The sequence below is a fragment of the Alligator sinensis genome, unplaced genomic scaffold, assembly GCF_000455745.1.
Source record: "Alligator sinensis unplaced genomic scaffold, ASM45574v1 scaffold1273_1, whole genome shotgun sequence".
Taxonomy (NCBI): domain Eukaryota; kingdom Metazoa; phylum Chordata; order Crocodylia; family Alligatoridae; genus Alligator; species Alligator sinensis.
In genome coordinates, this window is record NW_005842653.1 from 304,384 (window position 1) to 319,398 (window position 15,015).

Here is a 15,015-nt window from a genome sequence, read left to right on the forward strand (position 1 = left end):
GAAAACAATCATATCAACTGGAATAAATTATGTAGACCTGTTAATATTGTTCTTTTCAGAGTAATTTGACTTTGTAATTTTCCCTTGTCCCCTTTCTCATGCATCTCTTGTACTTACCAGTTCTCTTATTACTGGTTATCATTTTGTTTACGCTGTGCTTAATCTTCAAATAATCCATTAAATCCTGATGCTACTTTATTGCTAGTCTGTCTGTTTTCCAAATGGCACTTTGGGAAACACCTTTGATTATCCTTCCAGGTGGGCTGATTTTTAGGAGTACTGCTAATTCAACCAAGTTGCATGAAGTTTTGCTTATGATTTTTCTAGTGAGCAAAACTTTTAAATGCTAGGAGTAACAAGATGTATTCCTCCCCCCCCACCCTTTTTTTATACCAAGCTATATTTATGCAAGATCCAAGCCGTTAAAGTGGGTCTTCAAATAGTTCTGAAGAATCCTGCCAAAGGGAAGAGAACATCATCTGGTCTCTGCTAAAATGTTGGAATCCTGTTTTATAGCCCAACTTCAATGTACATGCTACTAAGTAGGCTCAGTGACATTGCCTTTGCACCCAAGAATAACTTGGTTGGTCTCACTTTGGAAATAATTGCCATTGCTTCTTAATTAGCTCATTGAAATGTAATACTCCTTTCCTGTGGGAATTGACTATATTGCCTTTGCATGCCTAAAAACAGAAGACTTGGACCTGTAATGTGAAGCAATATCATTTGATTAGCAGAACCACTAACTAAACCATATAACTTTTGAACAATTTCTAACAGAACCACTGAACTATATAATTTCTGAACAATTTCATCTTCAGTATTAGGGTTTACCTAGCAAATGTCTTCAATATCTACAGAGAAGATTTAGATAATTCCTGTTAAATTTTGTGAATACTGCAAATCCAGTTAAAGATAATGCATTAAGATTTTTTTACAGAATAACTAATCTCCTTAAAGCATAAGACTTCTAAATTTTGTTCTCAAAAACTACTCTCGTCATAAGAATAAACTTTCCAGAAATGGAGTTACATTACAGGTCTTGGTAATTATTTCATGTATTGATTTTATGAGCATACTTTGTCCTGCAAATGTGCATACATACAGATAGTTATGTTAATTGTCCTTGCAGATGCTTTGGAAATCTGAGTCAGTCAAAAATAATTTCTGGGTTTGTGGTACACTCTTAAGATATAACAGCGTATGCTCCAAACTTAATTGATTAGAGGAGGTTAAATGGCACCCCCTAGTGGCTGTACTAACTTATTAGATCATTTAATTTCTAGTTACACAAATAGGCCGACTTTTCACTTCTCTTCTTTTCATGTGAATTTATTATAATCCAATTAGGCAAGATGTCAACTGTAAATATGCTGAGAGAGGGGTTTCTGCAGAGCACTTAAGCCCTGATGTATCTTTCATGTATGTTGGTTTTACTTTTGTCTTGAACAATTACTCCTTGTTTAGAGTAATGAGTCTCCTTGGGTTTGTTAAATACATTACAGTATTTTATTATTTCCTGTTTTAGCATCCAGTTATAAAACCAGCACTTTCCTGATGCTTAGTTAAAATTTTTACCTTTGTTTTCCCCCTTCTTTAACATTTTCATTCCTGTTTCCTTACTATAGGAATCCAAGTTTTGGGGTGGAAATTACCACAAAGGAAGCTGTTTACCAGGCCAAGAGTTAATTTCCTTCTCCAAGCTTAGTTCTTCAGTAATGAGACCTGTGTCTTCATGGAGTTCACCTTGTTTTGTGTACTTTCTTTCTGCTCATTTTAAACTTGGCGTTGGACTACTTAACCCTTGAATTTCCTTCACAGGATTGGATGCTTGACAGGTTTAACAGCTTAGATAGGTCAAATCTATCACCCTAGAAATGATAGTTTCATTTACTGAGGGACCTCAACACAGGAGCCACCAAATGAAACACATGTAGGTGTATCTACACTGGTTATGTGATGTAGATGAGAAGGCATGCTGCTGAGCATACCCCACTTATCTGCTTCTGCTCACAGGCATCAAACCTGGAAGGGGACAGTAAGGAAGCTGATCTGAGGGAGCTCCCCCAGCCACACGAGATCCTTGGTTCTGGCTTACCGGAGAGTGGTAGGGGGATGCCCCCAGGGTAGTTTTGCTGCTGCATTTCTCAATTTGGTGTGTTTTAACCAGGAGCAGATAGGCAAGATATACTCAGGAGCATCCTTCCTGAGAGCACAGTGCAGGTGTAGACATGCCCATAGTGTCAGTATAAATCTTTTTAGAGCGTGTATGTGGAATAAATGTCTCTCTGAATATAACTTGTGAACTGTGTACTTTCCATTTACACACAACTTTACCTTATTTGTTTTTAGTTTACTTGTCCCATTTATATCTTGTTTACCTTGACTAAGGCAGGGACTGTGACCCTTCATTGTATATGTGTAGCGTCTATCACTGTTGCATTGTGTTAATGCTTAGATGTTTCTATCAAGGCTCTTTTTGAAAGAGTTTCTTATTTGTTTGTCATTAGAGGGTGGAAACACAATACTGTACTTCCATATTTTTATTCTTGAAAACATTATTTTACAACCATACACACAATCTTTTATACAAGTATAATATTATGCTTATATACAACAATATGTAAAATATTACCTACCTATATACTGCTATAAATCAAAATTTGTCATGAATAAATGAACTGCCTGGGGAGATGATCCAAGTTGTAGTCTGCTACCATGATGTACATTTCTGTTACAGTACGCTGAACACAACACTGAACTCTCATTACTTCTGAATAAAATGAAAATAACCCAAATTAGGAAATACATATTTTACTAGAAGAGGGGAACATTATGCAATAAATCCAGATTTTAAAATGTTCAAGAGTAATTTCCATGCAATTCTGATGATAATGTAAAAAGGGTCACTTGGACATCCAATGGTCATTTGTGCAGGCTTGTCATTTGTGAAATTTTAAAAATCTGCATGGTCATAGCTAAATCTCTGTTGGACATTCTGCTTGATAATGTTGTATGGTAACTATAGAGAGGACCAACAGAATTTGCTCCTTACAAGAGGTAACCTTTTAATAAAAGGTTAAACAAAATAACAATGGTTTCTTCAGGAATATTTTTGAAGACAGTGCTATCTACTGGAGGTGCCTGTATGAATAGGGAAGTGTTTGATTAGATTTTGGATTCAGCAGATTCAGAGGACATTGATTCGATTTGGATCACTGTCTTGATTCGATTTGGCTGAATCAGCTTCAGAATATTTGGCGCTGATTCAGTAAGATTTGGTGATTCGGATCAGCCAGGAAGAGGCAGGCGCAGCCAGACAGCTGTGCCTGCTTCTCCCCAGGCTGGGAAGATGCAGGAGAAATCCCCATGGCTGCCCTGCCTGGCCCCAGCCTAGTCCTGGCACTTAAAAAAAAAAAAAACAAAAACAAAAAAACCTCCAAAAAACAAAACAAAACCCTCATACTCTGGATTGGCAGCGGCAATTGGGGCCTCTGGGAGCTCGTGCCAGAGCTGTGGGGGGCAGCAGGGATCACCCTCTCCCCCCACCTGGCACCCGCACAACAGCTGTCGCATCGTGCAGGTGCAGGAGCAGCGCAGCTCAGCAGGGCGCCATGCGCAGTCTGGGAGCTGAGGCGGCTAGGGCTGAGTGCTGCCAGACTCCAGTTGGCAGGTGGAGCCACCCCAGCTCCCAGAGAGCGCACGGCACCCTACCAAGCCACACTGCGCCTGTGCAGGCTGCGGCTGCAGGGAGAGGGATGTTCACTGCCCCCCACTGCCTCATGCTGTGTGGCAGGGCTCTGCCATGAACCCTCAGAGGCCCCAATGGCTGTTGCCAGAACCTGTGTGTATCGGCTTTTTATTTTTAAGTGCTGAGAGGCTCGACTGGGCAGAAGCTGAGGCCGGGCAGGGCCGCTATGGAGGCTTCTACCACAGCTCCTCTGGCTGTGCCTACATCTCCCTGGGTGGGGGGAGCTGTGGGGGCTATGCCCTCCTGCCACTTGCCCATGCTACTGCTTGCTCCCTTCTGGAGTGAGCCGCGCCTGCATCCTGCACCACACCCCGCCCTGGCTGGCCAAGCGGCAGCAGGGCAGAGTCCCTGCTACCAGCACTGACTTGCCTGCATCCCTTGCCCCCCCTCCCCTTCCTGAGTAATGTGGCCCGCCTTCCCTGGCTGGGCAGCTTGTCCCAGCCCCAACCCCTCCCTCCCCCACATCCCGTTCTCTCCCCACTCTGCCAACCCCAACAGATTTACTAGCTGGAGGCAGCTGTATCAGCTGCCTGTTTAGTCTATGGCCGAATCTTTTCGAAAGCTTTTCTGAATTGTTTCAGATGCTTCGAATCTGTTTGGAGCTTTTAATTGGTCTCCTGATTCGATTCAGAGATTCAGTCCCCGAATCGGGCCAAATCTCCTCCGAATCAAATCGGCTACTGAAGCTTTGGACAGCCCTTGCTACCAACTGTCAACTTAAGAAATTCTGGCACAGGTCTAATATAAAAATATAACTTTTCTGTGGATTTGCTTTTTCTTTTTGCATCATTTTAGATCCCAGCATGAACTCATCTGCATGATAAGAGTAAATAACAAAATGCAGTGATATTATTACTGTTTCCCTTATGAGTATGGGCTGGACTAGAAGTTAACGCCTGTTACTTATTAATGTAACCTAACTTTTTTCTAAAGCATGTACTTGGAATATAATTTTAACTTTGTTGTAAAAATTCACTTCTGAAAAAGAGAAATCAATTTCTGTTCCTCTAGTTCCAGCATTAACTCTCAGTCACTTTTAATAGGACTTTGCCTGCAATTGTTAAAATCATAGGAATAATTTATTCATTCTTTGTCACAGAATATATTTACCATACATGTGGTAGTGATTTGAAACTGAAACCCTTAAGAATATAATCTTGTTGGCCAACATCTTTCAGTTTGCTCATCCTCAGAAATAAGTATAAATAAAATGAATATAAATGCTCTCATTTTGCCATAATTTTAAATAATGTTTGAACATACAATTTATATTGTCTGCCAATCTTTTTCCCCCTTTTGAATTTAACAGTGTTTTGATATCTTCTCCATTTGTTTCTGTTATTCTAAATTAAAACTAAACTGTTGGTTTGTGTGTTCATCATAGGAAGCCTTACATCGGGAACAAATGTTGGAACAGAAGTTGGCCACCCTTCAGCGACTGCTTGCTGTCACGCAGGAAGCTTCAGATACTAGTTGGCAGGTATCTGCATGCTTCCTTTTCATTTTTATCCCTGAAGGAATTAATATACATGGACTATAAATCATTGCTGCCAATTTATAACTAATTTTAACTAGGAAAAATTAAAGCAAAATGACGGAAGGCTTAAAGCTGGCTCTTTCCAACTTGGTTTAAGAGACAACATTTTTAATTGATGAAGTAACATGGTGAACATCTATGTTAGAACTAACCATTGCTTTTAATCAATCCAGTAAACTGAAGGTTTCCAAGGGAATTTCTGCATCTTTTTCAAAATGTTATTGTTATGAGCATTCTTGAGATGCTCACTGTTGGGGTTTTTTGCTTTGTAAAATATGCTCTCTTAACTTGAATGTATTACTTTTTCCAACAGGCTTTAATAGATGAAGACAGGCTGCTATCAAGGCTAGAGGTTATGGGAAACCAATTACAAGCTTGTTCAAAAGTATGTCAGTTTTTTTGGATTGGTTGTATAGTTTTTAGAAATACTGAACCACAATCCTCTGGAACCATTTTAAAGTGAAATAGTGATACTAAACTAAACTTTCAGTGCAGTTTTGAAATTTCAAATGGGGTTTGCAAAGGTTCACACTGAACCGTTTCATTAAATAATTGTTGATGAACCTTAAGTTAAACTGGAAATTTTTTTGGTTACAATTGTTCGTAATTGTTTTTCCTGGGATCTATTAAGATGCCAAAAACACATAAGGAAACTAAATCTAGTTTAGACAGTTGTGTTTTCAGCGTTTATCAGTTTTATAGATAATCTAGTTTTAATTGTTTCTTGCAGTAGTGTATGCTGACATCTTATACCGTATTCCCTGTGGATGCACATTTTTAAATGTAAAATAACGCATGATGAGCATGGTGCTTGAGATTTTAGAGAGAGAAGCAGAAGCATGCTGCAGATTACTAGTACCCTGAAAGGAATTTATTGATTCTTTTCTTTTTCATAACGTAAATCATAAAGAATCCTTTGAGATCGTATCCTCCATCAGGCCTCTGAGATTAGGACCTGTCAGTTTTCTAGTACAATGGGACAAGTAAACTTCCTTAAACTGGAGTATGTGCAGAGCTGCTAGAGGTGACACAAAGGGAAGGAATGAGAAAACAGAAGATAGAAAAGGGGAAATATAAATGAGGGGAAAATGCAAATGAAAGAGTAGAGAGTTTACAGTTGTTGTAGTGTAATGACATAGCAGTACAATAGCATTACTTCTTTATAATCCATGACACACAGCAAATTTAAAAAACGATTGAGAACCACTATGCTAACATATCAAATTGGAGGTCTGGAGAGTTAGGCACAGCACTGCTAGTGCATCAGTTGGAATACACAGATTTTGTTTGAATTCTTGTTATAATCAAAACTAGTTCTAGAGATTTTTCTACTCTAAATACTTGAAATCCTGTACTAGATTATACCAAGTCAAACCAATAGCTCTAAATATTTTATTTTCCTTATTGTTTTGTTACCATAGCCCAAATTGTTTTGCAGTCCTTGACAGACTAGGTCTTGATGAAAATTTAATGTGAATATTTTTTGTATACATATCAAACTGTTAACCTATTTTAGGAGTTGCTGCTTTGAGAGTTATCCTAACTATCTTCTATATTGCTATTTACAGAATCAAACAGAAGACAGTATACGAAAGGAACTTATAGCATTACAGGAAGACAAACACAATTATGAGACAACAGCCAAAGAGTCCCTGAGGCGGGTCCTACAGGAGAAAATTGAAGTGGTCAGAAAGCTCTCTGAAGTGGAGGTATTTGGATTTTATTTTATGACCACTTTCGTAGGACCTTTTAAGTCTTTCTAACTGCTAGTCTTTCAAGCTTGTCTGGCATCTACACTGCACCAGTGTGTGATAGTGTTTATATTCATAGATCAGGTACAGTTTGTTAGGAAGTGTTGTGGATGCATATTTTTCCTAGTAGTCAGTCTCTGGCATATTGAGCAAGTGAGAAGAACTTGATAACTAAGCTTCCTATTTTTCAGTTGTATCTGTGTTGGTCTAAAGACATAAGTAGGGTTACCATACATCTGGGTTTTCCTGGACATGTCCTGTTTTCTGGCCCCCTGCGCTGTGTCCGGGCAGGTTTTTAAAATAAGAGACAATTTTCTGGGTTTTTGCCTGTTCCTCTGCCCTCCTGGGCTAGCCACTTGGGGATTGGCTGTCAGGGATCATGTGCTCCCTGTGTGGGCTCCAGGGAGAGAGAGACCGCACAACGCCAGAGCTGCTTGGGGGCCAGATGCTGCGAGTTGGGAGTGAGGGGCACCAGTAGGGCAGGGGTCTGCGGGTCAGGAGTGAGGGGCACTAGCAGGGCTGGGGGCAGGGGTATGTGGGTCAGGAGTGAGGGGCACCGGCAGGGCTGGGGGGGCAGGGGGTTGTGGGTCAGGAGTGAGGGGCTGGCAGGGGGGCAGGAGCTACGGGTCAGGAGTGAGGGGCACCAGTAGGGCTGCCAGGGGGGCAGCGGCTGCAGATCAGGAATGAGGGGCACAGGACAGGTGACTGGGTTGGGTGTGCAGGGCACTGGCAGTGCCAGGGGGCTGTGGGTTGGGAGTGAGGGGCACCAGCAAGGGGGTGGGGGGCAGACTACTGCTGTTTGGGAGTGGGGGTCATTGGCAGGGCTTGGGGGACTGTGGCTTGTCAGTGAAGGGCAACAGAATGGGCAGGGGCAGGGCACCGGCATGTCGCTGCCCCTCCCCCCCACCCCTTCTGCCCAGCAGGTGTCTTCTTTTTTGGACCTGGAAATATGGTAACCCCAGATAGGCAGACACAGTTCTTTGGGTAAATGTGGGTGCCCCTCACTTTTATTACAGGGGTGTAGGTTGTAGCTGTGTTGGTCTAAGGACATAGACAAGGTTCTTTGGGTGAATCTGATATCTTTTATTAGACCAACTTAAATAGTTGGAAAACAATTTTTAAGCAAGCTTTTGGGTTCAAAAACCCTTCGTCAGGCTGAGCAAGTTTCAGCAGTTGGTGTGTGCTCTTTCTGGATTAAATGAAAAATAAAGAAGTCAGAGGCTGGGCTGGTATGCACACAAGATGGCTAAATAGATGGAAAAAAAGTTCTTTGCAAGCTTTGGGGCACAAACATTTCAGGCATAGGGAGAATGCCTGAAATGTGTTGTGTTTTTCATAGTAGACTAGAAGCCGATGTGCAAAATGCAGGTCTGAAAATGCACGTGCATGGCAGTGAGGATCAGAGGGAATGGGAGACAGTGTGAGACAGGTGAGGGGGGATGGGAGTGGAAATGTAGAACATGATAGAAGGTAGCTGGTGAAATGCAGGCAGGTTACCTGGGGTTATCAAATGGCAGGCAGGTTATAATGTGCCATAAACTTTGTTTTTCAGGGTTTTCATGTTTCATGTTGAAACTAGTATATTGTATGAAATATGGAGGTTGACTGGTTTTAAATAAGATTTCTAAAACGTATTTGGCTCGGCATGCTTAAGCAGTTTAGAATGTAGCTAAAATTAAATTATTAGATGCAGTCCAACAGCTGGTTCTCATTCCATTTCTTCAAATCCATCCTCAGCCAACTGACTTCTTTTCTGTTTCACCAGTGACTTCTGCTCCTTTGCTGTTTCTTCCCTCTTGCTCAATTCCTTTCTCTTTTTAAAAAAAAAAGATGTTAAACACTATTTGCTGTAATTAAGCTCACCTTCTAATCTGCTTTTCTGCTTTTCTTAATTTGTCTTTATCTTCATATCCTAGATTAGCTTGTTACAAAGAATAGCTTCTGCTACTGTAAGTAGCCTCATTGACTTTAGTAGTATGAGGAAAGTTGCACATATGCATATATATTTTCAAGCATAGTCCTTAGATCAGTAGATGTTTGGTAATACTCAATTCATCATTTATGCAAAGTACTATTCAGTTTAAAGGTGACATAATCTATGAGACTGAAGATATTAATATGCTTATCTTTTGCTGCTTTAATTTTGCAGCTTTTCAGGATAAGTTTGTCAAATATTGTAGTGGCTGCTGCATCAAGTGTGCCTCTTCGTACTTGATTCTGTAATAGTCAGAACTCTTAATATGGGACACATCCATAGGGTGTTTATTTCCTGGGTTGGTCTCTCAAAGAGAGAACATGTATTTAAACCCTAGCTTGGCTTTGTGTATATCCTCCACCTACCAAGTCAGTGCCAGTCTGAGTCCTCCATCACTGTGTAGATTATGTATAGTTAAATCATTTGTTTTGAAATAGGTGGTTTAATCACTTTGATAATGTAGTTATCCAAGAAATCTTAGCATAGATTTTGATTTATGTTATACAATCTAGTTGCAAGTAACAAATTTACTTGTAACTGTGTGATCTATAAAATATATTAAACAATCTTTATCCCAAATGAAAGTGTGTCTGGACTCTACAGTAAATACTCGCTTCCATAGAGGATTGCAAAGCTACATTGTTGTTAAAGGAGATCTATGTGTGAACCAAGAAAAGGAACATTTTCCTCCCTTCTTTATTGCTAGCAATCGTAATTATTTCCAAAACATACTGTAATTCTTTTTTATACACAGATAGTTCATGTCGCTCCACTTAACATGTGATTCCTCTTGCAGAGGCTATTAATATAGGTTATATTTTGGCAACATGTTACATATCCATTTGGCTTTTATAGAAAATTATAGGAAAAAAAGTGATTTTAATGTTACAATTACTGCCAGAAATTAGAAACTGAGGCATTTTACAAGCATTTGAAAGAAGTCATTGTAACTGATTACTCACATGACTATCCATATACTTTAAAATATTTTTGACAATTATATACAGTAATTCCTTCTTTACAGCGAAGTTTAAGTAACACTGAAGATGAATGTACTCACCTGAAAGAAATGAATGAGCGGACTCAGGAAGAATTGAGAGAATTAGCCAATAAGTACAATGGAGCTGTAAATGAAATTAAAGACCTCTCTGACAAACTAAAGGTAAGGACAGACCTCTTATATAATAACTAACTGCAAAGCTACAATGGAAGCAGTACATGTATTTAAGTACAGTCACATGTATTTAAGGTACAGAAAAATTTGCTTAAACTAACAACAGATAAATGGAGAAATACATACCTCAAGCTCCTTAACCCCTGTATTCTTTGTTTTAGTTAAACGTACCTGAAATCTTCTGAAAAGAAACTTCCTTTGAGATGATTTAAAGAAAAGGGGTTGTTTCTTCTTCTACTTTTTTATTTGCTTAAATAACTATTTGATGTAAGCCTTTCTTACAGTTATAGGAAATACAAACTGAACAGAATTAAAGAGCCAGACTTTGCTATTTCATGATGCATCTCTGTGCAATGGCAACTAGAATGAAATAACACATAATATATAGGCTCATGAGCTGGATCCTGACATGCAGGTACGTGCAGTTTGTGGTGCTGCCCAAACCTCTTTGTGGTACCACAAATTGCACACGTTGCACATTAAACCATGTGCAGTGTGGGTGGCTGGGGCAAAATTTTATTGTTATTAAACTGCCTGTATAGTTGGGAGAGACTTTGGACAAGCTTTCAGGCCAAAAGCGTGCTTCAAGTCTGCTGTCTTTTTTGCAGTAGGTTAGGTGAGGAGAGGAAGGTGGTGCTTCATTTTTTTTTTCTGATGTCCTATGTTGCATATTTGGAGTTGTGTGTATTAGCCTAAGGCTTGCAGATAGTAAGTCCTCTAGGGATAATGTTACATTTCTTGCACAAATTGAGGAAGTAGAAGTCACTGTGTAGCCTGGATTCTTTCTTCATGTTGTGGATTTTCACTATAAATAGCAGATTTCGATAACTTCCCTGTCATAGGAGCGGAGTTCTTTTTCCTGGACAGTGATGGTTACATAGGCGAGAGAAGGGTTTGTTTTAGTGATATCTTTTATTGGATAGATTATATAGGTGGGAGAACTTTTGAATAAGCTTTTGGGTACAAAATGCCCTCCATGTGCAATAAAAAGTATCCTAAAAGAAACTCCCTTCCTCCTGTTTAATTTTAAACCTCCTTTGTGGTAACCCTAACTAATTGTAAGAAAAAGTCCACACCCAAAGAGCTTGCAATGTTGAATGTGTGGGAGCGATGAAGAAAAGAAGGAAGAAGGATAAGTATCTCTATGTTTTCAGAACTGGCAAAGAGATTGAGACTGTCAGAGTTGTCAGACACGGTTTTGGACTTGTAACTCGGGTTTCTTGAATCTTAGTAAAGGATCTGAGCCAGAACCACTTTTTCTCTCAAACTAAAAAAGTAAATTGCTTTTACAGATTCTTGAAACAGTGATCACTACATTAGAAAAGTTATGTTGGCGATCAAAAACCAAAATAGCCCACATTAGCAACTGTAAACTTATCTTCTAAAATAAAAGTAGAATGCATACTGATCATTAGCATCTGGACCTGGAATGTTAGAGTATTGGTTTCACAAATATAATTTTACTGTTGATGTTGAACGATTTGTTAAATAAGGATCGGGGTTACAGCTTTTTTTTTTTTTAAGGATATGGAGAAAAATCTTTCAAAACTTTCTTTTATTTTGTCTGTTGCCATCATGACAGCTTTTCTTTTTAAATTAACAAGGAAGAAGCCACACACATTTCTATCACATTTGTCAGTGGCCATTCTATCCTGTTTGACAAATCCAACTCTTTTGGCTGGTGAACCAAGAAGTGCTTACGGTGTTGTAGAAAGTTCTTGAACATTCATACTGGTCCAGTAAAACTGAGATGTTTGATCTTTTAAATGATAAACTTAGTTAAAATTGTAAATATTGCTCTGTCATGTTGTTTTCTCTGTTGTGTTCCAAGCAAGGTGTATCTGGGTGAAAAAAGCCTGTAGGGTTTAGAGCCCTGGAATTGGGGAAAAAACACAGCTTCATATTGTGAAAACAGGAGGTCTCTGTGAGTTTTTATTACTGGAAATGAGTTTTAGAAAAGTTACACAAGTATTTGAATGTTTCTAATGGTGGTGAATAAGGAAGTCACTCCTGAATATTTATGGGAAAATGTAATTAATTCTTTTTAAATGGACAATTGATTTTTTATTTTTTTTTTTGAGTAGGTTGCAGAAGGAAAACAAGAAGAAATCCAGCAGAAGGGCCTGGCTGAGAAAAAAGAATTGCAACATAAAGTAGATGAAATGGAAGAGAGAGAACAAGAACTTCAGGCAAAAATAGAAGCTTTGCAAGCTGACAGTGACTTCACCAATGAACGGCTAACTGCTTTACAAGGTTAGTCGCTAGTCAAAAAATGTTTTGTTTATTTATTTTTCTTTTAATCTGTGAAATATCTTTTTCTTGGAATTCTGTTTACAGTACGGTTAGAACATCTTCAAGAGAAAACTCTTAAAGAACACAACAGTTTAGGTAGGTGTAATATTAATGGTTTTTGTTTAAAGCTGGATTTCCTCACTTTACTCTATTTATTATTATTATAACGCTATATTCCAGGTACTTCTGACAGTTAGAAAAAAGAGTTTCAGGTTACACATTCAGTGGCTCTTTCTCTTTAATTGTTGAATTCATTTTAATATCACTTGTTAAAATTTAAATAAGCATGGATGTAACAATTGCCAGCAGAGGGTGCTGCTACTTTAAAATGTTTATCCAGACTAACTTTTGTCCTTCACTTTTTTCAGAGCTCAATAGTGTTTGTACCAAAAAAAAGTTAAAAAAGAGGACCTTTATGTAATAGACAGTAGGTTTTGGGAGGTGGTTGTTTTTCTGTACATTTGATCAATGAAATAGAGTATGTGATGCGGGATGCTCGTCTAAAATTTCATTATGGGGCATAACATGCTTGTTTGGTGTTACTACTTGGATACTTGAGATAAAACAGCTGGGAGAGCCAGCTAAATTCCATAATGCTGTATACTAAAAAAGAAAAAAAAACCACTTTTTTTGGTTCCAGAAATAATACCCTTTCTCAATCCTAGGCATACAAGTTGATGACTTCATACCTAAAATTAATGGGAGCACAGAAAAAGGTAGTGTATAAAAATAGACTACCTTTTTTCTTCTGGTTATTGTCTGAAATTGCTCAAATTCTATTTATCATTCAAGGTTTTTTTGGTTTTGTTTTATATTTCCTGTTGGGTTCTTTTTAACTAAAGAAAGAAATTAAGAAAGTATAATATTATTATACTTTATAGATATAAGTATAATATTTTAAATATAAAGTATAAATATCTAAACAGCATAAACTAAATCAAATTTTGGAAACTCAAGCAGAACTTTATCTACAATTCTAATAAGCAGATACATATATCTGTTGTTTTAAAAAACAAATATAAACTTATCTTTGTCCTGCTAATATCCCTCTGAATTATATGCAATAAACCTTTTGAATGATCTAGTTTAATTATACGCTTGTCTTTCTTCCTATGTGCATGTTATTGTATATGGTAAGAATCCCAATTTAATAGAATTTTATGCTGTAGAATTTGTATTTTGAAAACATATTCTAAATTATACTAAAATAGAAAATATTTTTACACTAAAGAGAATTTAAAATAACTTATTTTGGTGTGGGCCAAAAACCCTTTAAGGTGTTCTTTTCTCTGCTGTTTTAAGGCTTATCATTGGAATTATTGTGCTTGGTCACTAATCTTCATAAATAAACTGACACCTGATATTTTAATTAAGTGTTCTTTTAAAAATGATCATAAGTGCCCTGAACCAAATGATTTTTTTTTCTATGAAGTTTACTTTTTGGACCTTTTATTTTCATTGCACATAAATTATTTGTCATAAATTTGTCATCCAGTAGGGCTGTGCAAAGCTTCAGTTGCTGATTTGATTCGGCAGAAATTTGGCCCACTTCAGCAGCTGAATCTCCAAATCTGAATCTAATCAGGAGACCCTTTAATATCTGAATCAAACTGGAACCCTCTGAAATGATTCGGAGAGGTTCAGAAAGATTCAATGATTCGGCTATAGACACAGCTTTAAATGTTTTTTCTACCTACCTCAAGGTACCAGGTGGCTCGTGAGTGCTGAGATGCTGGAGTGGATGGAGCATCCCATGGGAGCTTGGCAGCGGACCTGGAAGTGGACCACAAGCACTTCTGGTCCAGTTCTGGGTCTGCCAGGGAGCATGTGAGGGACCCTGCTCCCCAGCTTGGTGACTGGTGCCTCCTGGGTCTGGGGGTGGAACCTGGGGTCTCCCTACGGCTGATTGCAGAGCCAGGGAGGGATGCGGGGGTGGGGGGAGCGCCCTGTGCACTCAGTGGCAGACCTGGAACCACTTTGGGGTTCACTGCCAAGCACATGGGGGGGGCTCCCCCGCGCTCCTGTGGGACACCCCATCTGCCCCAGCATCACAGCGTTCATGAGCCACGCCTGGTATCTCGAGGTACGTAGAAAAAACATTTAAAGCTGTGTCTATGGCCGAATCGCTGATTCTCCAAATCAGCATCGAATCTTCAGATTCGGATTCGGCCCAGTTGGGACAGTGATCCAAATCAGCAAGTTGAATCGCTTTTCCCGATTCCGGCCAAATCAAACATGGCCTGTTTTGCATACCCCTAGTATGCAGGCTTGTTTGACAATAAATCTCTTCACTTTCCAAGCATGCATTCTCCCTTTCTCATGCTTAACATTGCCCCCCTATTCCAGGCAAGTACTGTTCCAGTCTTCTGAATTTCTCCAAACTGTTTCTACATTCTACAACTACAGATTCTCAATTTATGCTCAATTTTTTTTTCACTAAAAGATTTCTTGCTGCATTTTACTCTAATTGGGCAGCAGAAGGAACTTCTGTTGATGTTTCATGGTTCTGGCTAACTTGTGAAGAAAATAAATAGT

General features: G+C 38.9%; 1 protein-coding gene across 11 annotated transcripts in view; it reads left to right on the forward strand.

The window, feature by feature from the left end:
* SLMAP (sarcolemma associated protein) overlaps positions 1 to 15,015 on the forward strand; it is a 169,933-nt gene that overhangs the window by 91,726 nt on the left and 63,192 nt on the right. For 9 of the 11 annotated variants that reach the window (XM_006033679.3, XM_014524722.2, XM_014524727.2 and 6 more), the window contains exons 6-12: positions 5,136 to 5,231; positions 5,602 to 5,673; positions 6,857 to 6,997; positions 10,039 to 10,176; positions 12,273 to 12,441; positions 12,526 to 12,576; positions 13,146 to 13,196. In XM_006033679.3, coding sequence (XP_006033741.1) covers positions 5,136 to 5,231; positions 5,602 to 5,673; positions 6,857 to 6,997; positions 10,039 to 10,176; positions 12,273 to 12,441; positions 12,526 to 12,576; positions 13,146 to 13,196 — 718 coding nt within the window. The remainder of the gene's footprint in view (positions 1 to 5,135; positions 5,232 to 5,601; positions 5,674 to 6,856; positions 6,998 to 10,038; positions 10,177 to 12,272; positions 12,442 to 12,525; positions 12,577 to 13,145; positions 13,197 to 15,015) is intronic. The other 2 variants (XM_014524724.2, XM_014524726.2) reach the window with 1 other exon arrangement.